Below are 26,231 nucleotides of genomic sequence, written 5' to 3' on the forward strand. Positions count from 1 at the left end.
GTAGCCACACTAGCTAGCCATAAAGCCAGGCAGTGGCGGCACACAGCTTTAATCCCAGCACTCAGAAGACAGAGGCAGATGGATCTCTGTGACTTCAAGGCTATGCTGGGCTACACATGATAGAATCTGTCTAAAAGAAAAACAAAGCCAAGCAGTGGTGGCTCACACCTTTAGTCCCAGTACTTGGGAGGGGAGACAGGAAGTGATAAGGCTGGGCAGAGAGAGGAATACAAGGTGGAGGATTCAGTCTGAGGTTTCATAGAGACAGCATTCAGTCTGAGGAATTGTAGAGACAGGATACCCTTTTTCAGCTGAGGCATTAGCAAGGTAAGAGTTGGCTGTGACTTGCTCCTTTCCCTCTCTGTTCTTTCAGCATTTACACCAATATCTGGTTCTGGGTTTTTTATTTTATGAAGACCAATTAGAACAACAATTAGTGCAGCAAAGTGGGAACATGGGACAGAGGAGGCATGGATGAAAGATGAACTAGAAGCGGGTAGGAAGGGCCATGAATTCCAGAGTGAGGTGAGTGAACCAGAATGAAGAGGATGGACCAAAGAGATGCAGGTAAACAGAGTGAGGACCTGGACCAGAGAGAGGCAGGTTCATCAATAGGAACAGCATGAGAGACCCTGGAGAAATGTCAGGCCAAGTCAGAGGAGACCCCTGATGGTCAGTTATTGGGCCTGGAGTTCAGGCAAGATCAAGAGTGAGTTCAGAGAAACGGGTGCTATTCCCACACTAGGCACAGATGATGTTCACAGGGATATGTCACAGGGTCTCAGAGTGGATCCTGCGGACATCAACATACGGAGATCAGGGTAAGGAAGATCACTAAAGGAGGACATGAGAAAGTGACAGTAACCAGGAGGGTAGAAGCTTCACAGAGGGGCCAGTAGGGGCAAGGAGTAAGCGAAGGCTGGGCATAGGCCAGTCACTTAGTCTCTGTCATTCCTATTCTCCTGGCTGTGATTGTCACGTGGTTTTTATTTTTATGGGTTTATAAAACATACTTTTCTACAAATAACCAACTTTTCCACAAAACGGAATTAATTCCTAGGAGGCAGTACTGGCAGGAGCCTAACATACAATGACTGACCATGGAGCACGCTGAAGGCTCAGCAGAACGCACCAGCGTTAAGGACTTTCCTTCTGGAACCTTCACTGTCACAGCTACCTCTGCTTCTGAGATGTCGAACTCCACCTGGCCATTGAAGATCACTTGGTTCCGGCAGCCAAGTAAATGAGGGCAAAAGGAGGCAAGGAAGGAACCTGGAGAGGGAGCGAGACATGCTGTCACACGGCTGCACGGACAACATCAAGCACAAGTCACGGAGCCCGCTCATGACATCGGGAGCATGTCACGGAGCCCGCTCATGACATCGGGAGCATGTCACGGAGCCCGCTCGTGACATCGGGAACATGTCACGGAGCCTACTCAAGGCTGCTCACCTGACCGTGATCTTCCTCCATCCACAAAGACCTCTGTGGGGAATGTTGGGTGTTCTGTTTGATAAAAATGGATGACAAAGACATGTTGGCCCGGGTGTGGTATCAGTCCTCTCAGGGTTACTTGATTCTAAGAGGACAAAAAAAAAAGGGGGGGGACTCTCAAATTGAAGAACTTTGAGTGATTAGGACATGAGATGTTGCTAAAGTTAGTTCCTACAAAAGTCATGGTGAGACTTAATTCTTCAATACAGTATTGAGGGGCAGAGTTTAAGAGACACAGATTATGGGGTCAGAGCCTGGTAAACAGATTGAAGACATGTACAGAAGTGAGTCCTTTCCTTACAGGGTGGGGCCAGAGTGAACTGTTAGAAAAGCACCCTTTTTCTCTTGAACAATTGCTACTGGGCCACAAGTTCAACCATGTGGCGCCTTCAGCTGTGTTATGATATGCTAGGGATCCTCGCCAGGTCTTGTACTTGCTGGCCTCTAGAACCATGACCTAAGTAAAACCCTTCTCTCTGTAAGTTGCCCAGCCTCGGCATCCTGTTACAGCAGTTCTACAAATAGGCTAAGCAGCTGAAGCAAGCTCGGTGTTGAGAAGACAGCTGCCGGATCCCTACAGACGCCTTCAGACAAGTGTTGATAGCACCTTTGTTTGCAATCACGCACAGCGAGAAGTAGATGCAAACCAAATGTCTCTCACCTACAGAATAGAGAAACTGAGGCACAACCAGACATTTGGGGATGATTAGGGAAGGAGGCTTGGTTAATCACGCCAGAGGACTGGTGGTTGTTATGGTTTCCCTCACCCAGCACTCTGACTGGCACTTCTGGGTGCCAGGGCCGCGCATGCACCAACAAGTGCTCAGGCAACTTCCATAGCCACCTCAAGCCCCATGTGACCTATGTACAACATGGTCACGTCACCTACACATGACACAATGTAAGCCCTTGTGCGCCTGCGTGAGCCCCTGTGCGCATGCGCTAAGCAGCCTTTAAAAGCAGGACACACCCGCTCCATGCTCTCTCCCTGGTCCAATTTCCTAGGCCTCTGCAAATCCTTCTCTCTCTTAATCTATTCCTACAGTGGGTTTTGTGATCCATCCTCACTCGTGCCGGGTAATTTCAGTGGTATTTATCAAAGCCAAACACACCACAAAGCAGTTACATGCCTGGATACATGCCCAACAAAAATGTGCAGTGTGTTTGCCAAAGAACTAGATAAACACGCTGCCAGCCATGGGACTCAACACATGAGTTTGTGTAGGAAGGAGTAGGCTCCCATTTTTTGAGGAAACTTTTTATTACATGACAAATCAACATGATGCTCTCCTTTCCCCAAATCAAGCCATGCCCGGCTTTCTCTCTGTGTCTCAGACTTCCTGGGGAATAACCGCCGCTGCCTTGAGTTAGATTCTCCTCAGGGCCTGCCTGAGGTCCACTATGCGGGCTAGGTCACATGGTGCATGTTAAGACAAGCCAGAGCCTCTCGGCAGATAGGAGGAATTCCAATCAGACCAGATTAAACCAAATTAAATGCCCGTGATTAACAGACGGTGGTCCCAGGTGGCCGAGAGAAGGGGGAAGACAGAGGAAGTGCACGCTGTCTTTTCCCTAACTACCCTGTGGGAGTGGTCCTGACCCTCCCAGGGGAGGGGTCAGCGCTTGGCAGGCTGGGAGTTGGAGTCCAAGCACTCGGCAGGCTGGGTGTCACTTCCAAACTCAGTATTACATTTAAAATGGTGGTCATAAATATCACCTCAGCTCCTTGTCACACCCTTATATCCAAAGAATCCCTGCCATGCTCCCGGCCACCCAGGACTGTTGTCTATTAAACACGGGCATTTAATTTGGTTTAATCTGGTATGATTGGAATTCTCTGTGCCGGTGGAGAGGCTCTATTAGAAAATATTCCTAACAGTGCAGTGCAGAACTTACGCACACCCCCAGAACTATTCCGGGAGAGCACTTATCCTTTGCTCTTTGAAATTGAAAACTTTTCCTTCAAGACCCTACCTTGATGCCTGTGGTATGGTGTAACTCTTCCAGCATTTTGTTAACAGAAGGCCCTGTCCCTTTCCCTTCAGTCTGCCCTCCCTATGTGTTATCCCTGATGGCTGTCTCTTGAGGAAGCTCGTCCCACAGCCTGAAGGCTTGCCTTCTACCTCAAGCTGTGGTGTTGTAAAACCCCTCTGCAGGTAACTTACCTCAGCTTCTTTTCTGGGAACCTGTAATATCCTTACTATTCATAGCGATTACCTCTTTATACACGTGGACAAGCTGGTGAGGACACCTTGGTGTGAGTGGAAAGTTGAAACCACACAAGCTCTAGCTGGTGGGGAAGGGCACCTCATTCTGGGTACACCCTCTGCCACTCCCCACCTGCCACCAAGCACAACTGAGCCCAGAGTTCTACCCTGTTGGCCTAAGAGAATATGCCCTGCCCTGCTCTTTTAACTCAAAAACTATGGCAAAAACACCACTGCCACAGCTGGGAAAGTCTAACATCTTTCAAACTATTTTTATCACACTGGAATGGGGCCATAAGTACCATAGCAAACATTCGGTGGCTAGAGGGCGACTTTCAGAAATCTGTTCTCTCCTTCTACCAACATCCCAGGGATGGGGCTCCCATCATCAGTCTGGCCATCACTGCCTTTTTTTTTTTTTTTTTAAACCTTGGGAGCTGTCTTAGAGGCCTCTATCTATCTTCGAGTGAGGGCAAAACCAGGACTTCATTTCAGCTCCCCCCCACCCCCAGCTACAAGATCTCCTAGGAGAATGTCTGGTCCCCACAATTGCCTTTACCAAGTCTGGCAGTTAGAAAAAAGACAGCATTCCCTCGGGGACTTGAGAAAATAGTTCCTGCCTCTAAAAGGAGTCAGTCTCCTTAGGTCTGGCTAAAGGAGCTTTAGGCTCTCCATTAACGTGCACCTATGAGCAGATGAAGGTCTATGCTAGCTAGCATCTAGGCTCCTTCAAGCCCTACTCACAAGCACCCGGTATACACTTCAAAGCCTTCACCCCAGTTTACCATCTCCCCTCCTGCCATGTACCCCCTTAAAACCTTGGAAAACCCGACCCCTCTCCCCCTCTCTCTACTGTCCCCAGAGAGCCTCAGTGGTTTGGAACTCTCTCTTTTCACCCGCATGGCAGCTGTTTTGGCTCCTTTACTGCACCAGTTTCATTTAGACAACTTCCTCCATTCTTTCTGCAGTCGCTGCTAGGGGGCTGAAAAGAGCCCGCTTGGGTTCATGCAATAATTCAGAAAGCTGTGATTTTTTAAGCGATCCTGTGATTTTTTTTTAATGGCTATGGTAAAAGCACTTCATGACCTTACTAAATTTAACCCCCCAGGACTAGATGATAATTGGTGAATGTCTATTGAGAATTCCCCACCTAAACGGTTAGGGGATGCCTAACAATTTACAGGCTGCACCAGCTCTTCTCAAAATTCTACACTCCATGTGGGGAGAAGAACTAATACTCCACCACGTCAAACAGCCACTGCCTATGAAAACAATAGACTCTGTAACGTGCTAACTTACTGAGTGTTCACGGGGACGAATGGGGAGGACAGGAGTAGCCCTGGGTCGGGGCTACCTAGGCTGCACTGCTCAGTGAACCACAGCTGAGAGAGGATGTTCCCAAGTCTTACGGGGCTAGGATGGGTAAAGACAGATGACTGGCCCCACTCCAGAGCCTGGGATGAAGGAGGGTGTGGGCACCCCAAACAAGCCGCAGGGTGCGGTGGATGCTGCCTGGTGGAGGTGAAGGTCAGGGGGTGTCGCACTCTGAGAACCACGGGTCTAGAAACAACACTGGAGGGTGTTCCTACCTGTGGTGCCTTCAGGGTGACGCCATCTGCAGGAGGGGCAGACTCCTGAGGCAGGAGAGGGAGAGGGCCCCCACTTGGAGCATCCAAAATTACGGCTGTTGGAGGAGTTTCGTGGGCCAGGGGGACACAGGTGACACTAAGGAATAGAACACTTTAAAATATGGTTGTGTTATAACAACAAACAAAAACACATCGCATGACGATCATTGGTCAAGAAACGGAGGCCAGCTGCTGCACGCCAGGGGAACCAGAGGAACCCATGGAAGGTGGAGGTCTGGGGACCCTTGCATGGCAGCACAGGTGTAGCTGCTGGCCATAGCACAAGCACCTGTTCACCAGGAAGTTAACACAGAAAGAAGATCTGCATTTTAAAGTCGTGCAAACCAGAAATTTATTGGCATTTGCTTCTCCTGAGCAAACTTTAGTTAATAAAATGAGATCACTGTAAAGACACCATTCCTCTCTCTGCAGGAACGCCGCTCTGAGAGACAGCTGTGCGCCACTTGCCTTGCGGCTAAAATAACACTATGCTGGTGGTTTGGAGAGTCCTAATGTGCACATGAGTTTCCATGGCTGAACCTTTTAATTATTCTTGGATCTACAGCAAAACAACAACCTAAAACCCACAACAAGCTCTAATTAGCTAGTTCTGATAGCACAGCTCTGAGATGGACCATTATTTCTGTGTGGGTTTTTTTTTAGAAGAGCCTAGACACCAAGATTAAAGGATTGGAACAAAATGAGGCTCAGAGCAGAACTTGGTAGACCTGCACTTGAGGAGCAGGCCTAGCTGTTTCCCCTGGCGCTGCTCTGCCTGCGCCATGATGTATGTGATGGGACTGACAACTGGGAAAACCTACTTAGCTGGATCATCTCTTTTTCTTAAATTAAAAAAATTAGTGTGTCTAAATATGTGTCCATGTGTATGAATGCATGTGTACATATATGTGAAAGAGTGAGTGTTTGTATGTGTGAGCAGAAGCAAGAAGAGGGCATGGGGTAGCCTGCTCTACCCAGTCTGTGTTTGAGGCAAGGTCTTGTGCTGAGCTTGGGGCTTGTGTGTTGGTTAGCCTGGAAGCCAGCAATCCCTAGTGATCCTCTTATCAACGCTCACCTTGGAGTGGGGCTCACAGGTGTGTGCAGGATGCCCAGCGGGGCCTGAGGTGTGTGCAGGACGTCCAGCAGGGCCTGAGGTGTGTGCAGGATGTCCAGCGGGGCCTGAGGCATATGGGGGATGCCCAGCAGGGTCTGAGGCATGTGGGGGATGCCCAGAGGGGCTTGAGGCATATGCAGGATGCCCAGTGGGGCCTGAGGTGTGTGCAGGATGCCCAGTGGAGCTTGAGGTATGTGCAGGATGCCTAGTTCAGCTTGTTACATGGATGCTGTAATCAAAACTCCAGGTGTTGTGATTGCATAACAAATTCTTTTAACTGCTAAGTCAATTCTCCAGCCCCATGGCTCTTCTCTTTCTAACATCCTATATACTAAACATCAGCCTTATATTGCAGTTAGGCAGATGCTGAGCGCCCCAAATCCCAAACTCCAAGTGATCTAAAATCTGAAACTTCTTCTGTACCAACATGATGCCAAGCAGAAAATTCTACTGGTGACCTCACGGGACAGAGGCACACCAGATACACTGTCTGCATTCAGCTGCAGGTGGTGTGTGAGGCTGCGTGTGGTGCATAATTCATTCTGTGCTTAGACTTGGGTCTTATCCCCAAGACATCTTATTATGTATTTGCAAATGCTCTAAATTCAGAATAGTTAAGGTCCTGAGCATTTCAGGGAAGGAATCGCCCACTTGCATAGTTTCATACTTACGTATATGACACTAGTGTTCAGAGGCAAGGAAGAAAGGAGGGAAATGAAGTTTCCAAGAAAAAAAATATAAAAATGTAGAAATAAAGAAATGCAAAGTTGTAAGCCTAGGAGAATAAGAGCAGACTCTCGGCAGCTTAAGGATTAACTATTAACAGTGGATTACTTTGCTTTACAGCCCATAGCTCTATTCACAAGGGCAAAGCATCTCTCTGCAAACTGAGAGATAGTCTAAGATAGTATCCCAGCCATCCGTGATTAATGGCAGATATGAGCTGAGTTAACCTTTAGGAGGTGGATATACGTGACCTCTGGGTTAGGCATTATCCCTGCTACATGAAACTGGCAGCATCAAAGGGGAGAGCACAGAGCTTCAGTAAACACCACCTGGAAATGCCAGGGAAGACGGTAGATTAAGTACAAACACTAGTTTAACTGAAAAACTCTGTTAATGAAGATTGTAAAGTAAGGCAATCTGTACCTGAGTTTTACCTCGAGATTATAAAAATTCCATTGTTCAGACCAAATGCTTGGTACCCCTACTATAAAAAGGTGGGTTTAGAAACTGGCCTTGGCCACAGCCTTACAAAATCCATCTCTGGCAGTGGTCCCAGATAGTTGATAAGCCTTTTGTGCCCCATGGAGATAATTTTTTACTTTTTTCTTGAATAAAGTTTGCTTCCAGTTTATTAGACTTTGGTAGTCTGTCCCCATCTTTGTGTGACCCCCCCCATTCACCCAACAGGAAACACATTACCTTGGATTAGCAAGCGGTCTATAGCTGGCAATACAGTGGACTTGAGGTCTCAAATATTCAGTTGAGAATTCTTCAGTGGGTATAATACAGACGTGATACTGCCGAGTAAGTGAGTAAAAACACACAACGGTTACTGGCAAAAAAGCTGCAGTCTCTTAAAAGTGGTTATTAATAAAGAACACAGCCAGAAAATGTCTATTATTTTAAAGTGGCGAAACTGCAGGATGACAGGCATGCAGCCTCCCCCAGGCAGCAAGAAAAATCCCGTTTCTTATTAGACAGGATCACTGACTACATTGTTGTTAAAATAATTTCACAAATAAGTCAAAGAACAAAATCATGGGAAGGTTCAAGACCAGGTCTGTCCAGGGCCTTTGGTGCCTCTTTTTCTCTCTCTGACTTAGGGCCCGTGCCGACACCTGAAATGCTTCTGGAGGAGAGAGGCAGTAAACGGCCAAAGAGCCTGCTGTTTGAAGACATGGCCACATCTGAGGAAGCACTCTCTTAATAAAAGATGTCTTAGATTGCAGCCCAAAATTGGACTTTGAAGGATTTGTCTCTACTGCCAATTTCTGGGTCACATAAGAAATTCAGTCATTAAAGAATCTCTTATTATTACAATATCTCTTATTGTATTACCAACTCAAAGTAGTTGGCAAAGTAGTTCAGTCATAAGAACAAAAATGTATGGAGTAACACCAACACTGGGGTGTCCAGAGGGCAATGCCCCCTCCTTCATGGAACATCCGTGCTAGTCACCTGATCTTCAGTGACCTCAGGCTACTTTCCAGAGGACAAATCCATACTTAAAAGGCTGAGGCAGTCCCGGGACAATTTCCAAAGAGGAGGCTGTTGGACTCACAGAAGGAAAACCACCATTTCATAATAATAATTTTTAAAGTCTGATTTCAAACTAGCCCTTAAATTCCAAGTTTTTACTTGCTCCTGCTAGGCTAGGCACAAATATTTAAAGCACATTCCCCCTGGCATTTCCTGGGTGTGATGCATGCTTGCTGCCAGCAGTAACAGGAAGCTGTTTCACACTTAGGTAATCTCAAATTCTCTGAGACAGTTCCTGTAAACCTTACAAGTCCTTTTTCAGGGAGATGCCACTATTGGTCACAGCTCCCCCCATCACATGGGTGAGGATGAATGCCATTTAATCTGTCCCAGCTGGCATTTAAATTTGAAGGTATATATCCACCTAGCTGAAATATAGTGTACTACTGTATAAGCAGTTATAAAATTTAAACAGCTGATGGACCGTTCCAAGAAACTACACAGAATGGTAAAATGGAACAGAAATTAAATGATAACCCGTGTCATTTCTGTACCAGGACATAATAATAATAAAGTAAAAATGTAATTATTAAAGGTATTTCACTTATATTAATGATAAAAATTAATGAAATGTGTTTTTTTTTGTGTGTGTAGGAAGCATTCAAGTTTGATGACTGACTTTCTGAGGTGACATGAGGAAGACTCAGGAGAACAGTTAACTGTCAGATGTTGAATTTACAGATAAGATGAAATTGCAGCCCACATTTTAATAAGCTGTTAAGAAGTACAGAGGAGAGCAGAAGACTTGTAGAGTTCGTGGGCTAGATGAAGGCGTACCAGAAGGAACTTGGCCGTGTGCACCTTGAGCCGAATGTCTGCATCTGCCAAGAGCTCGTACACAGCCGTACGACTCCGACTGTCAATCACCACGCTCCTGCAAAGAGTGCTGCAAAAGGGAACAGAGCTGTTTTAGCCTGGCACGCGGCAACTGGCTCCCTTGCTGTGCACCTCATGATCTTCAACTTAATCTGCTTGTAACTAAGTGAACCAGGGGCATTTTCCCGCATGACGAGTCGAAGAGGGATGCAGTCTACTATGGGTTGAATCACCCAAAATTCATTTTGAAATGCAATTGCCACTGTGACCTTTCAAAGGTGGCCAGGGAACAGAGCCTCAGCTCTGTGGGTGGATTGCTGTCACTGCGTGAGTGGGCTGAGCTGTCACAGGGATGAGCCTGTATGTAAACAGACCCTCCTGCCCTCTCACACTCTGGCCCTTCCAAGCTCCTATGGCAGAATGACTCAGCACAAGAGCCTCCCGGCAGATGCTGACTCCCAGCTTCCCAACAGTGAGACGCAAACCTCTTCTATTTATAAAATCCCAGGTCTATGCTATTCGGCGCTAGCAGCACAAAGAGACTTAGATTCTGACCACCATCTCTGCGGACAAGAGACTTTCTACTTCAGGCAATGCTGCGGCCTCTGCTCCCCGTTTCCTCCTGGGTGACAGAAGGTATGGCTAGTCGTCAGGAGAAGGGATCCTGGGCAGGGATGGCCGAGCTTTGGGAAATTTGCCAATATTGTTTGGACTACTCATAACTCAAGTTACCCACCAGTAAGCATGGCTAGCTCTACCAACACAGGGAAGGGCAAGTCAGACGGCCTTCGGGGCTGCCAGTTCTCTTCCCTAGTCCCTTTGCACGTCTTCCGCTGCTCCACACCCTTCCTCTCCATATGGGTGAGAGACATTTTGAGACCATTTTTTAAAAGTTATGGTTTTACAACATGAAATCTGGCTCTGATGAGACCACCAGGAAGCATATCTAAGGCCATTTCCCTTTGGACACATAAATATGGAGCTAAGAATAGGATAAAACAATATGGCCACCCCTAAGAAACACCTGAAATAATTTGGTCAAGGATGCTTCAGAAATGACTAAAAGGAGATAAAACATGCAAAGACTCTAGCAGAAGTTGGGCACATGCGCAGAAACCTACAGCCGGTGCGGAAGTGCAACTGGAGCAGCTCTTTCGGGCTCAAGTGCCATCATGGGAGCTAAATACATTGATTGACTTGCATTTAGTTTTATCATCACCCCTTAAAAGTCTCACTAAGAAATAGACGGCCGTGGTTTATCATTACGGGTCGCCGCACTGCGGGGAGAATACGTGATTTATCGTTGCATCACTCTGGAAAGTGAGGCTCTCGTCGCTTTTCTGCTGAGATGTTCTGTCTTACAGAGTGGTTAGAAATCACTTGAGACATGCAGGGGAAAGTTCAAACCTCAGCAGGAGACTGCAACACTGAACAGGCCTGTCATTTAAAACTCGCACCCTTGCAGGCAGTTAGCCTTTACTTGAATCCTGTGACCTCTGAAACATTTAAAAAAAAAAAAAAAGAAAGAAAGAAAGAAAGAAAGAAAGAAAGAAAGAAAGAAAGAAAGAAAGAAAGAAAGAAGATATTTTGGCCCAGTAAAAATGTACAATGCGACTCTCCTGGGTTAAGTATGAAGCAGACAATCTCTAGTCTACTATGATGCGTGCTATTCTAAGAACGGGCTTGCTAAGCACACTTAGATGCTCTTATGTGCTGAAACATGTACAGTGTCATACAACCTTCCTCAGCACTCATCAGAAAACCTGAATGGAATCCTGTAAGGACCCTTTCTTTCTTTGGCTTTGTAAACCTGCCTGTCAGGGCAGGTATGATGGCACATGACTATCCCAGCACCCAGGACACTGAGGCAGGAGGATCGTGGATTCAAGGCCTCCCTGGGTTGCATAGCAAGACCTTCTCTTTCCAAAACATATACTCCACCAACTTGGGCATAGATGATCTTGGAGTTCGGTGGTTAACTGGAGAGTCGCTAGATTAACTATGGATAGATTCTGTGAAAGGAATCCAGCCTGTGCTCTGAAAGATGGGAGGAGTCTAAAAGCTGAACTGGAAGCTGGGCTCAGATAGAGAAGCTGAAGAAGCCCTGTGGCCAGTATACCCAGGACTCTGGCACGTGAGGTCCTACTCATCGGGGAGTACATTACAGTGGTACTGATGCCAACTGTGTGTAAAACTCATATATTCAGATAGTGAGAGGCAGTTCTGAGAAACTGCTTCAGACCCATCCCATGCCCTTACAGCCCACCTACAGAACTGAGGAGATGGGTTGGGTGGGGAAGTACTTGTCTGCCATGCATATATATGGTGCTGGGTCTGAGCCTCGATACCACACACATATCCAAGTATGATTCTTCATTTATGGCATCTTCATCCCATAAACAGAGCCCCCAGGATTTAGTTAGGATCACTAGGAGCATAGCATTAGTTCAACAGACATTTCAGGCCTCACAAAAATGCCTATGTTAAGCTGCTCTTTTCATCCATTCTTTTCATTCCCATCCTGGAAGATGGGCAGCTACTTCAATTATCTCAGGCTTGCCATACAACTTGAACAAAGGCCAACAAAACATTGAAGGCCCTGGCCAAGAACTGGTGGGCTCATTGCTGTTAGAGTGCCCATGGACTAGAACTTCCAGTGAGCTCACTGCTGCTAGTGTGTCAAGAGACTAGAACTTCAGGTGAGCTCACTGCAACTCTCCACGAGTGTGTCCAGGGACTAGAACTTCTGGTGAGCTCACTGCAGCTCTCCATGAGTGTGTCAAGGGAGTACAACTTCGGGTGTCACTAATCACACTTTTAGCCTCATCAGCAAATGCCCTCTGTGCTTTAATTAAGGAATGTTCGTGAAAAGTTATACGAAGAAAATCACTTTTAGCAAGCCCTTGTCCATTAACACTCTTGGGCAAAAATTTCATTAGGGTAAACGAGAGTCCTTCGTCATTCCTTTTGCACTAATGATGGCAGATTCTGAAGGTGGGCTGTGAAGGGAGATGGGCACCTTTCCCATTATTCACAGAGCTGCCCACAGAGATGTCCCAATCCATGCTGGGGATAATGTTATTCCCTAGAACTAGTTTTCTCCTAGTTTTTAAAGATTGGGTCAAAAGGAAGCAATTCCAGTTGGCTATCACGGAAGTCCCAGCAGACTTCCCTGCTGGAGGAATTCCAGGGCGGGCCTTATTACCTGTGCTGGCAGCTGTAGATGTTCACCTGGCCTGCCAAGGCAGACCCTGGGCTCTTCAGGCTGACATCCACCACAGAAAGCTGGTCCACCTCCGTGACATACTCCAGCGTGATCACATAGTGGCCAATCTGTGGGACCCGCAAGCGCAGGTGCAGTTCCACCTGCCAGAGAGGTCAAGTCAACAGTCATCCCGATGTGCGTTGCACTGGATATGTTTTTACAATGGCAAAAGCAGAGAGGATGCCCCAGAGTCTGGTCATGTCTTCATAGCAAACTCGTGATCCTCCAGAGAGGATGTGGGGGGAAACACACGCCCTGTTAAAATTCTGAGCTCGGAGAGACATTGCATAGTCACTTGTCCAGAACTTCCGAGAGTATCGTGTATTTCTGTTTTCTAACTCTGGCGATTCTGTTCTAAGGACTTCTGTTCTCGGGGATGGCTCAGCTGCTTGTTTCCTAACAACAAACAAACATTGCCAACAGTGAGAATGGAGACCTGCCTCTTAAATGCTACTTCAAGAGAGAAATGTCAGATTAGCCAAAGAAAAACCACGTAAAAGCCGCACACATGTCCTCCCTTTGGCAGGAACGAGGACACTTGGCTTCTCTTCCTTCAAACCATTTTCTATGGTGGCATACACGCTCCCCCCTTTTTATTTTTAAGAAAACTGGTTATGAGTCAGAAACCAGGGTTTTCTCAGGCTGCAATGACCCACAAAGCTGAAAATGTTTACTCTCTGACCCTTGCTGGAGAAAATGTGATTTTCTCTTGTGTCAATCATGAGACAGAAGCTTGTGGTCCAAAATCAGGCTGACACTAACTGTGTAACCTATGTGTAACTTATGTCTGTATGCCCTACAAAATGGGGATAGTCTCAGTGCCCCTACAAAACGGGGTGGCATCAGTCCTCCCTCAACAGAGTTGAGGTTGGATGAATGGATGGAGAACGTTGAAGCTCTATGTGACATACAACAAACACTACAGAAACATCGGTGATTACTGAAAGGAGAAATAAAAAGATAGTGGGCACCTTTGGCAGGTCCTGCCAAGGTATGCCACTAGGGAAATAGACCACGCACAACAGAGTTAGCACAAGAGATTTAGGGGATGGGGGACAAAAGACCGTGTCAGAGTGGGACTTGAGAGAGGCAGACAGACAGGAGGAAGAAGAGAAACAGGAAAGGACAAGAGAGGGAGAGCAAGCTGTGCCTCGTGGGTGCTTGTAAGGGGCACACAAGCCGCACAGCTGGCGGTGGAAAGGCACTGGCGACAGGTGGCGGAGGCAGGTCGCTGCTGTGGCCGCCGAGACTAGCAGTTGTAATTGGGTTGTCTTTGTCGTGATTTGTTCCTTTTGCTCAGCTGCGTTTCCTGGTGTGCTGTTTATTTTTACACTTTTATTGGTGTCTAAAGACACACCTTGTCACACACAAATGGAGACTCAAGGTCACCCTTGGTATCAGTCCTTAAAGGTTACCTATCTGTTTGCCTAAAGTTCACTGAGTGGGCTAGGCTGGCTGGCTTCTGAGCCCCAGTCTGCCTGTCTGTGCATACGCAGTACTGACTTTACGATCAACTCCCTTCGTATGGGTTCTGGAGGTTTGAACTCAGGTTCTCATGCTTTCATGGAAAGTACTTTATCAACCAAGCAACCATTCCAGCCCTTGTCTTTCATGTGCTTTATCATCACACACACACACACACACACACACACACACACACACACACACAAAACACACACACACACGTGCACACGCACATACATCTTAGGATAGAGACAAGAATTTTAACATGTGTTATGAGACTGTTTTCCTACCTACAATTGTATCATTTCAATTCAGCCAAGTTCAGCCAAGCTTTACCCCCACTTAATTTAATGGCCCTCTCTTAGCCTTCAGTAAATGTATTATTTATTCCTTCAGGACAGCACTGAGCCATGTAACTCCCAGAGTCCACATTGATTTTTCCATCACTTATATAACAAAATGCTTCTCCAGAAGGGCAAATGTGCACTGGTCACCCAGTTCTGACTCTGGCACATAGGAGAGTCCAGCCTTGGCCTGCCAGCTTCTCTCCTCAGGCATCTCCAAATGAAAGCTCACCGTACAGCACGTGTGGGCCAGTGACAAGATGTGACTTCCATCATAGCATGGCTCTAAGCTTTTACTGCCATCCCACTGTGAGGTCCACGGACTGGTATCTGTTTACATCTGATGGTAACGCAGATGGACTTGGGTGAAGTGGAAAGGTGATGTCGCTGTCGGGCTATTTGTCTGAAGGGGACTTGAAAGGGTCCAGGGTCAGACTCTGCAGCACAGGGCTTCCCTTTGCTTGTTCAAGTGGAGGGTAAAGACATGGAGGGTAGGATATCACACCTTCCACCTATGCCAAGCCAAGAAGGATAAACTACCACCTCTGATGTCAGCAAGTGTTACTGAAGGCCTGCCGTGACCAGCTAGTGAGCATCCAATAGATTATAAGACAGATGAGTTCTGCTCCCAGGCTTTAATCAGATAAGTAGATAAGTAGACAGATACAGTGTAAGTTTCAAGTGTGGCAAATTCTCTCAGAAAATAGCACAGAAACATGTAAGATGGGGAACTGAGTTAGTCAGAGAGGTGTGGAGGAGAAGGCTCCCCTGAAGAAGCCATGACAGAGCTGAGCATGGAGGACAAGGAGTAGAAACTTACCTGGAAAGAAGGGGAGAGCATCAGGACAGGGACAGCCTGTGCGGACTATGGGGACCTGACAACTTGGAGTACTTTTAGGCCAGCCACATGGAATGCAGGTCCAAGAGTCTGAAGGTAGACCAAGGTGACCAAGGAACAGGGGACAAGAGGTGGGTGATACAATTGCACGTAGGAAGGACAGTCAGAACACCTTAAAACTTTTGTCTCTATTCCAAAATGTATTGTGGGGGGCCAAAAATGTGAGCCTAATCCCACCTTGTCTGCCAGTCAGAAAGTTGAAGGTTGCTCTAAGTGACTGGCAAGGTAGTTTTACGTCCTAACTCACGATGTGATTGCTTGGTTCTTTTAAGATCAAAATAGCTCATTCAAGTAGGTCCTTGCCATCCTGACAGATGGTCAGGATATGAAAATGTACTTCTGATCCTTCTTTTGTAACTAAGAGGTCACCTGGGGAGTGGCTGCCTTCAGCATTCACAGTCTAGGGCATAAACATGAGAATGCTAATGATTTGATGTCTCAGGGTGCTAAAGGATTGACTGTATAAAAGCTATGGGGCAATTTCAGTAACTACTGGAATGCCCTCCTGGTACTATTCTATGGTTCCTGATCTGTCATTTTTCACACGTCTCCGTATTCTTTACTTATATTTCTAAATTCCCATGCCCCTACCCTGGCAAGAGGTGTTTTTGTCGACGCTGGCCCTTGACAATGTATGTGTGTGTGTGCACGTATATATGTGTGTGCACATGTATATATGTGTTCACATGTATATATGTGTGTGTGCACGTGTGTGTACAGGTCAGGAAACAATCTCAGGTGTTGGGTCTTGCCTTCTACTGTGTTTGAGACAGTGTCTCTGGTTTTGTTTGCGTCTTTATGCCCAGGCTTGTTGGCCTGGAAGATTTGGGAGTCTCCTGTCTCTACTCCTATATCACTACAGGAGGACCAGGATGGCCGATGTGTGCTACCACATCTGCCTTTATGTGGCTGCTGAGATCTGAGCTCAGATCCTCATGTTTATACAAAAAGTGCTTTATCCAGTGAGCTATCTCACTGGCCCAGCGAGCAAAAATTTCTGCAGATGCAGCAATTTAACCAGGAGGCTTCCCCAGAGACGCCATGCAACATGACAGCACATGAGACTTCCTTACCCCGTCTGGGGACCGGAAATGGCTCCCATTTTGGATTTTTCTGGTTTTCTGATACTTGCACATACAGAATAAGAACTGTTACTATTTAGATGTAGAACGACATCACTCTATGAGCCATGCCCACTGGTGGCACCGTTTTTGGAAAGTTGTGGAATCTGTACACACTGGGGCCGAGCCAGAGGAGGTAAATTTCTGGAGGGCAGGCCTCGAGGTTTCCATATGACCTTACTCTGTTTCCCATCTCGGCCACAGCCAACAGACACCCCTGCTGCCCAAGGTTCCCTTACCTTAGCGGACTACACCCCAAACCAAAACCCAGAATAAGTCCTTTTTTACTTAGGCTGCTTTGTGTCGAGTGTTTGGTCACACCAAGAAGCAAAGTAATATAGGTAAATAACCCTGGGATGAGATGAAAGCTTAAATAAAAAATCCTTGGTTTGATATACAAGGCCAGTGAGTCTAGCAATAATAGCATAAAAAGGATTCTTGTATAAGAAAGTAGCCAGAATAGCTACAACACTGCTTCTAGTGCCACAGATCTGAGTTTCATCACAACAGCCTTCTTGCAGGGACAAAAATAGTCCATGATCCATGTTGTCCCCGAACATGGGTGATTGTTGAGACCGTGATGTAGCTGAGAGACAGCTTAGATATACTTAAGCTTAACTAATATAAGTTTATATATTCCCGAGGGGCTGGTCCACCTCAGCTGGACTTCCCTATTATCAAAGCATACATACAAATATGTTCATTCTTACACGTTAAATATATGTACTAGTGAGTACACACGTGTACATGCAGTATGGGCAGAAAGGAATGTGGTTAAGCTAATTTTAGAATGGAGTAGAGAGGATATTCAGTTTCTCATTATAGCTGATTATGTTTACTTAGTACACTAACTATATTTTTATAAATTAAAACCCTAATAAAATAAAATAAGGAGCCTAAGAAGTAACCTTAATATCTTTAGCTGTTGTCTTTAAAATATAAGGGCATAGTTTATAAAATGTGTGCACCTAAATATTTAGAAATAATTAAGGCCATAGATATTTTAACTTTATACACTTTACCCCAAAAGAAGTGTTTTCTCAAAAATTCAGAATAGACAATATTAACAAAAGAATGGGAACAGAGGGGAGCAGGCTGTCGTTCAGCATCTTCATTCTGGGGTGCTGAGATGTGTGTTCTCACTGCTGATATACTATGCAATCTGTTACCAGTATGTTTGTTACCAGGTTTGCCTGGGTCGCTCCAAGGACTCCAGGAAGAGACACAAAGCCCTGGCGTGTACTAACCTGTCCTCCCAGCCACAGGACAGATGCCTGAGTGGGGCAGTTTCAGATTCCAAGTTCCACAAATTCAGCTGCTACAAGTTGCTAGGCCTATGGGGTTGAGCAGAGGGGACCTGTTGTGTCCTTTTAAGGTAAATCAATGGGGCTACTGGAGGCCTGTAAGACTGAGTGAACTTCACTGTAAGTCAGGTGGAGCAGGTAACCAAATGACCCTGAGATCGTCTATGGTTGTTGCTATATCTAGAAGGTGCTCAAAAAAAAACCTCAACACAGCTCCATGTGGAGGGCGGGTCCGCCCCTGTTCAAATCAGAGCCCTCTGAGAAACCCTTCTGGCTCTCTGGGATTTGGGAAGCAACCATGTCTAAGCCTTCAGCAGACACAAATGCAGAGGTCGCACCAGCTTTGACAGGAAGTGGAAGGATGCCCCACCTCTCTCCCACTGAGGTCCACCATGGCTGGGTGTGCGGGAGTGGGCTGCCTCACTGCCACAGGTCTCGGCTCCCCATCAAGCAGGAAGTGTGTGGCCTCACAAGCCAGGGTGCAGGAGAATCGGGTCACTGGTAAATGCTGGTAAAGCAAACAACTTCAACGAGAACAAATACAATCGTTACCACACGAACACGATATGGAAACCTACAGAGCTACAAGGCCGCAGTGATGCAAGTCACCTCGGCGTCCTTGCATCATTTCCTCAACAAAGTCTTAGCGAGTGGACATCGAAGGCATGGAACAGCAAGTTTCCCACACAGGAGGGGACGGAACCCAGGTCCAAGAACCCGCCCTCCTTTGAGCTCTTGCCCTCGCCGGATGAATGACTCTGAGGTGACTTTGCGAGCTGCAGCGTTCCACACGCACTAGGCGGCGGCGGCGCTCTTCATCCAGCTGTGGCATGCGACATGCTTTCAGATTCTTACTCAAGTAAGGCTCAGAGCAACAATTCACAATGAACCTACCAGCGGGGCTGTACCGTAACCGCTGCGATTGTGAGGCCACCATCATGAGCCTTGTATTCATGGCTAATTCAGAGGAGTCTGGTGGCATTGAGGCTGCACCCCACCCCCACTCCATACTAACTTGTCCTGGGGCGATCCTGTGTGGGCACATGGTTCTGTGACGGGCACTTGCAGGGCGAGAGCTTCATAGTAGTCGCGGGGAAGCAGCACCAGGTAATCCTAGCAAGTGAAGACCACAGGCAGAGTTGGTAATGAAATGACAAATGTGTATGCTAAGAGAATTAAAGTCCCAGGGAAGTCAATGGTGAACTTCAACTTCAGATCAACTCTTTCGTTGGCCCTCCAGAACCTACAATTCTTCACACACTGGAGGTCAGGGCTGCAGAGTGTATATTTGGGATTTCTAGATCCACAGGAGATGTTACTTTATCTTCCGGTTGTTTGTAGTAAATCTCCTCCTCCCCAATGATCAAAGACATTGAACCAAATTATTAAGATGCTCTGCTGAGGGGCTGGAGAGATGGCTCAGAGGTTAAGAACACTGGTTGCTCTTCCAGAGGACCCCGGCTCAATTCCCACCACCCACATGGCAACTCACAACTCTCTGTTCCAAGGGATCCAATGCCCTCACGCAGGTAAACCAATGTTCATGAAATAGAAATAAATCATTAAAAAAGACGCTCTGCCGAGCCGCTGGCTGCCCTCCTCGCTACAGAGCGCCATCTACTGACCAGTGATGTGGCCTTCAGCTCCAACCCTGCCTACAGAGCACAGTGGCAGGGAAAGGGTTTTTGTGATGTTGGTATCTCAGACAACCTTCTTGCCTGTCCTAGCAAATGAAAGAGCAGCTATCCCACCAACCATGCCGGATTAAGCTATGCAGATGCAGCTAAGCATTCAGGAAAGAGCGGAGCTCCAGGCTCTCAGACACAGGTGCCTTGCAGTGTCCCAGCGATCTCAGGATCTGTGGCCCCACTACATATGTGCAGAAGGGAGGAGATGGGGGATTCGCCTCTAGAGGGAGATTCCCATGTGGCCCATAAGGCATTTTCTTTCTTCAGGCAGGGGGAAAAGCAGATTGGTAGTCAGGGGACTTGGTGGCTTTATTACAGGGTGGGTTTTCACTGTTCCAGACGTCATTTCTCTGAGCAGGCCCATAGCTGCTATCGTCCCGAAGACCAGTAAGCAGAAATAGCAAGTGCCCAGTGAGGACAGAGTCACACCGGGGACATCAGCACAAGGTTGTTCCGCATCTCCCAGGCCTAGGTAGGGGGTTATGACAATCTTTCTGCCCTTCCTGCTTCACACCCGTCCTGGTAGCAAAGGAACTTCCTCTTCCTCACTTCTAATATCTGAAAGTATCCTTTCTGACTCACTTATCTCTCCAGACATAAAATTTCTTTGCCAAGAAGGCACGAGGGCCAACGGATGTTATATAACTTCACATTGTTTGTATCTGGAAAAGACACCCAAGGTTAAGTTCTATCTCTGTCACTCAGGAGAAGCAATGGAGGCAGCTTAAGACTTCCTGATGTTCCAAAAGGACAGCTTTATGGTTCCTGCTTCAAGCACATGATATTAAATGTGTGCCAACGACTTTATCTCTGGCCTGTGGCTCCTCTGGCTTTCCTTGGATGAGGAGCCCTTTGCCAGACCAGCTTTAGGATTCTTGACTAGGTGAGGGAAAGGCAGGAGGAAGTGGGGTTCGGGGGTAGAGGGGTTGGGGGAGGGCTCCTGGCTCCTGGAGCCTCTCCCTTCCCTTCACACATCCCTAAATCTCACTGCTATTTCTCCTCCCCATTAATTAGAGTCTCCAGATTATTCTGCATGTTTGAGTGTGTGTGCATCTTTGGTGCCTTTCTGCTTCATAACAGAAATATCAAACAAAATTAGAAAGGTAGGGTCATGTCTTTATAAGAGCTTTGCCTTTGTTCTAATTTTGAGTTGTAGTTCATTTATATAGAGACATATAGATTATTTTGTTCAAGAGTAATTGACCGAAGAGACATAACGTTTCTCTGTCATGTCCCCTGAGGGAAAAACCCAGTTTCCTTTGCAGTGGAAGGGAAATGCATGTGATTCTGACGTCTTCCCATGGGTCACAGGAATGAGCGAGACTATCTCAGGGAGAGGACAGTCCACGGACCTGGACACTCAAATCCAGCTTACCAGGAGGACTCCTTCCACCTGGATGCAAGCGATCCATGTCCCTGGGGTGATGGAGAACGGATCTGCAGAGCCATCTCCAGGGACGGTGACAAAGGCTGGCTCCTTACTTGGGGGAAAGTTCATCTCTTTGCTTTGAGAAGCGCCTATCAGGAGACAAACAGCAGTTGAAGGTGTTAGTAGTGGTATCTATTGGTGTGTTGAGTTTTCAGGTAAATAAATATATAATATCTATGTGTATACACTTGACACAGACTCAGCCATGTAGCCAGGTCACCTGACCTGGAACTCACGACAGAGCACATTGATCTCAGCTGGTTACCCCCCTGCCTTTTCCCCTCAAGTGCCGGATGACTGAGGCAAACTGCCACATCTGGCTAAGATCTATCTTTAGGAATATACCTTCCAGATGTGTGTATTCAATATGTAATATGGTTTTTTATTTCTTTCTTTTTTGTCTGTAGGAGATTGTCATTTTTTATTTGTATTCATGAGCACACTTTCACTTTCCAATTAAGAAATATTATCTTAGCTTTTTATTTACTTGTTTCCAGGATGTAGCATGCATTCTTCTGCCAAAAAACAAGCACCTGGCCCCTGAGTCTGATGGGTCTTCTGCACCTGGCCCCTAAGTCTGATGGGTCTTCTGCACCTGGCCCTGAGTTTGAGGTCTTCTGCACCTGGCCCCTGAGTGAGTCTGAGGTCTTCTGCACCTGGCCACTGAGTGAGTCTGAGGGGTCTTCTGTACCTGACTCCTGAGTCTGAGGGTGCCACGGACCGTCCCTCTTGGAGACCGCTATCCACGGGAGAACAGGGTGAAGGATAGGATAGCCAGGATACGACGCAAGGGAATGACAGACAGACACACTGTGTAGTGAAAATCTGCTGCGATTTTACTAAAATCATGCTTTCATTATATAGTATTCAAACAAAGAACAAGTCAGAAAGTCATGTATCATTAGTTGGCACAGTATGAAAACTTCTTTTAGCAATGTTTAAAAAGTATGTTATCAGGAACAGGTGTTAGACACAAAGCGTCCTTAGAAGAGGAACTCTTGTCCTTGGGACTGTAAATCTTAGAAGAGGAACTCTTGTCCTTGGGACTGTAAACCTCAGGCAAATGGTTACATCTTATGAACAGAAAGTTTCTGTCTTATTATTGCTATCATGGCCCTTCCTCCTCTTAACCCTTTATTTCGTCTAGTGACCAAATATACCTAATCAGTTCTCTGCACCTGTTGAACTATATTTTTAGTACCTTCTTATGCGGCAGACATCATGGGGGTTGGGGTCTAGCAAGCCTATCCATAAAGTTGAAAGTATAATATAACAGTCTTTGTCCATCAACATTAACCCATCTATTCTCTTGCTCATCATAGGCTCCTGTATAAGGAAATGAATCAAGGAGTGCGCTGGGGAATTTTCTCTAACTCTCCTTTTTTCTCTAAATCTGATTCACTATGACGATTCCCTCGTAACATATCAACTTTAGCCATTTCTGTATCATAATTAATAAAGTTTCCCAGGCTCATGTGGCATGGGGCATACTTTATTTCCTCAAGGACTGCTTTAATGAACGGTGGGGCCGAGCCAAGGACGTACTTTGATTTCTTGGTAAGCGGTCAGCTATAAACAGGAAAGATTAGAAATACAGAGAAAGATCATGCAGAGTGCCAGGAGGGCTCGCTCACAAGGCAATCTCCAGATATGAGATCTGCCTAAGGCATCAGGTCCTATCTAGACCACTGATTGCCAGGGGACCGCCTGGGGCTTCGCTCCAGGAAGCTCTAACCCCAATCCTTCAGCAGGCAAAAGCCAGCACAGAGGCATTTTGTCACTACACGGCATGAGGGGTCTTCTGCACCTGGCCTCTGAGTGAGTCTAAGGGGTCTTCTGCACCTGGCTCCTGAGTCTGAGGGGTCTTCTGCACCTGGCCCTGAGTTTGAGGTCTTCTGCACCTGGCCCCTGAGTGAGTCTGAGGTCGTCCGCACCTGGCCTCTGAGGGAGTCTAAGAGGTCTTCTGCACCTGGCCCTGAGTCTGAGGGGTCTTCTGCACCTGGCCCCTTAGTGAGTCTGATGGGTCTTCTGCACCTAGCCCCGAGTCTAAGGTCTTCTGGAGAGGACATGTTTGCACCAGATCTCTGCATAGCTCTCCTTCTATAGACATTTACAAAGGCCCACTGTGTCAGGCCTAGGGCTGTTTGCAGGCAATGCAGTGAACACAGCAAGCATGGTCAAGCTCCCTGGGGACATGAGGAGGGAGAGTCAGGGATCAGACTACTGAATGAGATGGAAGAGCAGACAGTGGTAATGGGGACGAGAGAGGAGGCATAGATGACCTTAGGAATATGGAACCAGGGTCCTGATTCAGACTTAGAGGAGACTGTCTCAGAGAGCAGGGGACAAGCCAAACTGTATTCTAGTTGTATGGACAGACAGAGGGCAGACAACTGAGGCCACCAGGGCACAGAGGGGTCTGTGTGGACAGACAGAGGGCACACTGCTGGTGACACCCAGGAGCAGAGGGGTGTGGGACAGAAGGCAGACCCCTGACACCATCCAGAAATGAACAGAGGGGTCTGTGGGGACAAACCTAGAGTCTACAGCCTCTGTCTACAAAGACTAGTTATGCACTTGGGCTGCTTGCTTTCTGTAGTCACAAGGCTCCTTGTGTAGGGCACGAGGCTCCTCGCCTTAAAGAGAGCCCGCTAGAGCTCTCTAGTGGCTGTGAGCTGCTTAGCCTCCAGCCCCATATGCGCGACCCAATTCCTCCTCTCACTTTCCACTCTGCCATGGATGTGAAATAAGGTTACGTAACATCCCAGTGCTGAGTCAGGCTTCCCTTAGCACTGTTCTGAGTCCTTCTGGGATTCCGAGTGATTTCTTGAGTCCATTTCTGGGATTGGTTGACGCTCTAACTCCATGTGCTCTAGGCCCTGCCCTCGACAGCTGTGAGTGGTACCCACTTCTGCTTAGGAAGTCCTCACAGCTGAAGGAAGTTCACAGATCCTTGGGCCTTCCTTGAACTTCCTATTTACTGACCTTCATTTTAAAATTCCAACCCTTCTCTATTTCTCCTTGCTTGAAACCATGGGAGAATGAAAGGCAATAGGCCAACAGCTCCTAAATAATGCCCTCCCCCAAAAAAGGTGGCACCCACTTTCCCATAAGTGAGCTACACAGATCTGTTTTTACCACTAAAGGGATCCATGACCCCTGGGGTTGGAGGATAGCCAACATTTGAGCATCGCTATGCTGATTTTTAAAACGACGGTGATAATTTAACAGCAAAAGTAAAAGAAGCACAAAGTGGAGAGAAAGCAATGGTAACAGAGAGCATGCAAGAGAGCCGTCCAAATAGATGGTAAGGAAGAGCATGCAAAAGAACTGGCCAATTAGATGATAAGAAAGGATGCAAGAGAGCCGACCAATCAGATGGTGAGGAAGGATGCAAGTGAGCCAGCCAATCAGATGGTGAGGAAGAGCATGCAAAATGACTGGCCAATCAGATGGTAAAGAAGGATGCAAGTGAGCCAGCCAATCAGATTTTGTCATGGGCTTAATGTCTTCTAGGGATGATGGGCTTTGTGAAAACCAAAGGAATGCTATTTTGATACTTTCTCAACTGAAAAGAGGTGAAACCAGTTTAGAGACTCAATTGTGCATCCCTCCAGCACTGGGAGGAAGAGTCACTCTGGACTCGTTGTGGGACTCTGTCTCTAAAGAGGGAAACAGTACAGTAACGAGGCTTGACATTGTACCTACCCGACTTCGCCCGGGATGGATAAACAGCGATACGGCCAGACACTCCTTCAGTCCCAGGGTTGACGTATCTCAGAATAATGTGGAACAAGGAGAGATTTGACTTCCTCGCAGTCAGCCTTATCCTTACTTCATTCTGAAAAGTAACCCCCCAAAGTCATGAAGTGTAGATGAGAAAAGTGGCTGCCAAGAAATGCCAGCCAACCGCTGACTTCATTTATGTTTCCCCATTAGATTTGAAAGGCACAGCCACACAAATGCACATGCGCACACACTCGGTAAACACCAAGTAACAGGTAGAAACAGGCAGGCCTGACAAGAACAGCAGGCACTTACACTTCCAGTTGCAGAAGAACGCACTCCCTCAGCAACTAGGGTTCCTGTGTGTGTGTGTGTGTGTGTGTGTGTGTGTGTGTGTGTGTGTGCAGGCAGACAGAACCGAGTTTTAGATGGACTCGTGTAAGAGGGTCGCCATGATAGGGACAAGCACCACTAGCTGGGAAAACTCAAAGGCAAAAGAAAGGAGCAAAGAAACGTGTGCCATTTCACACCACCGCTCTAGTGAGGCCCCCAAGCCCCACTTTACATGAAGAACTTCACATCTAAATGGCTGCAGACAGGATGGTGTGGGACCTCAAACACATCTGTGACAAGAACCCAGATGTTGTTAAATGTGCCTGTTTGCCTTGGGAAGTTGTATCTCAAGCTTCCATCAATAAACAGTGTTAGCTTTTGAACAGGAAGAGAAGGCTTGTGTGACCCCAGAGCTTGAATCAATAATACAAGTAAATTATTATTTATTCAAAGTTATATACTATATATAACATATATATATATATAGTGATTTTGCCTGCATATATGATGTGCATTAAGGTTAAAAGAGGGTACTGGATCCCTTGGAACTGGAATTAGGGGTGCTTGTGAGCCACCGCGTGCTCTAAACTGCTGAGCCATCTCTCCAGTGCAAAGAATGAGTTACTTTTGTTCAGAACACAAACCACATGTCCAGATCCAGCTGTGGCCCAAGGGAAGTTCACAAAGTGTGGGAGTTCCTACACCATAGTTCTTCTCACCCCTTTGCCAGTTAGGCAGCTTTCACTGGAGAGGACGTGTATTGAGTGAGACACAAGAGACAGCAAAGGCTGACTTCCAGACGGTCACCAGCTCCACCGCAGGAGCCGTGGACGGTGCCACATAGGAATTTCCACCAACCCGACGAGTTTGATTGAACTCATTTTTTCAGTTTTGATACTAATGAAAAGTCCAGGAAAAGAATATAAAAATAAAGGATATCGTCCAGGAATATAGAAATATAAAGTTGTATGCCCAAACACATTTAGAAGAAAAAAAAAAGCTGGCAGCCACTGTGTACAGAGGTAAACTTTCAAGAGTTGTCTTCTGCCTCCCAGCTTCCCAGCTAGGCAGGTACTGCAGACAAAGCTTAGCTTCTAACTGCTGCCTCTATGGGACCCCCTGCTTGAATTCCCTT

General features: G+C 46.9%; 1 protein-coding gene across 5 annotated transcripts in view; it reads right to left on the bottom strand.

Moving 5' to 3' along the window:
* The window catches only part of Lama3 (laminin subunit alpha 3), a 214,416-nt gene that overhangs the window by 97,074 nt on the left and 91,111 nt on the right, over positions 1–26,231 (bottom strand). For 3 of the 5 annotated variants that reach the window (XM_050160721.1, XM_050160717.1, XM_050160718.1), the window contains 10 exons: positions 24,746–24,878; positions 20,984–21,126; positions 18,936–19,033; positions 18,291–18,444; positions 12,730–12,890; positions 9,486–9,594; positions 7,869–7,966; positions 5,291–5,441; positions 1,453–1,579; positions 1,133–1,272 (listed from right to left, as the gene is read on the bottom strand). In XM_050160721.1, coding sequence (XP_050016678.1) covers positions 1,133–1,272; positions 1,453–1,579; positions 5,291–5,441; positions 7,869–7,966; positions 9,486–9,594; positions 12,730–12,890; positions 18,291–18,444; positions 18,936–19,033; positions 20,984–21,126; positions 24,746–24,878 — 1,314 coding nt within the window. The remainder of the gene's footprint in view (positions 1–1,132; positions 1,273–1,452; positions 1,580–5,290; positions 5,442–7,868; positions 7,967–9,485; positions 9,595–12,729; positions 12,891–18,290; positions 18,445–18,935; positions 19,034–20,983; positions 21,127–24,745; positions 24,879–26,231) is intronic. The other 2 variants (XM_050160719.1, XM_050160720.1) reach the window with 1 other exon arrangement.

Source organism: Alexandromys fortis, unplaced genomic scaffold (genome assembly GCF_014885135.2).
Source record: "Alexandromys fortis isolate MF-2015 unplaced genomic scaffold, M_Fortis_MF-2015_v1.1 scaffold_104, whole genome shotgun sequence".
NCBI lineage: Eukaryota > Metazoa > Chordata > Mammalia > Rodentia > Cricetidae > Alexandromys > Alexandromys fortis.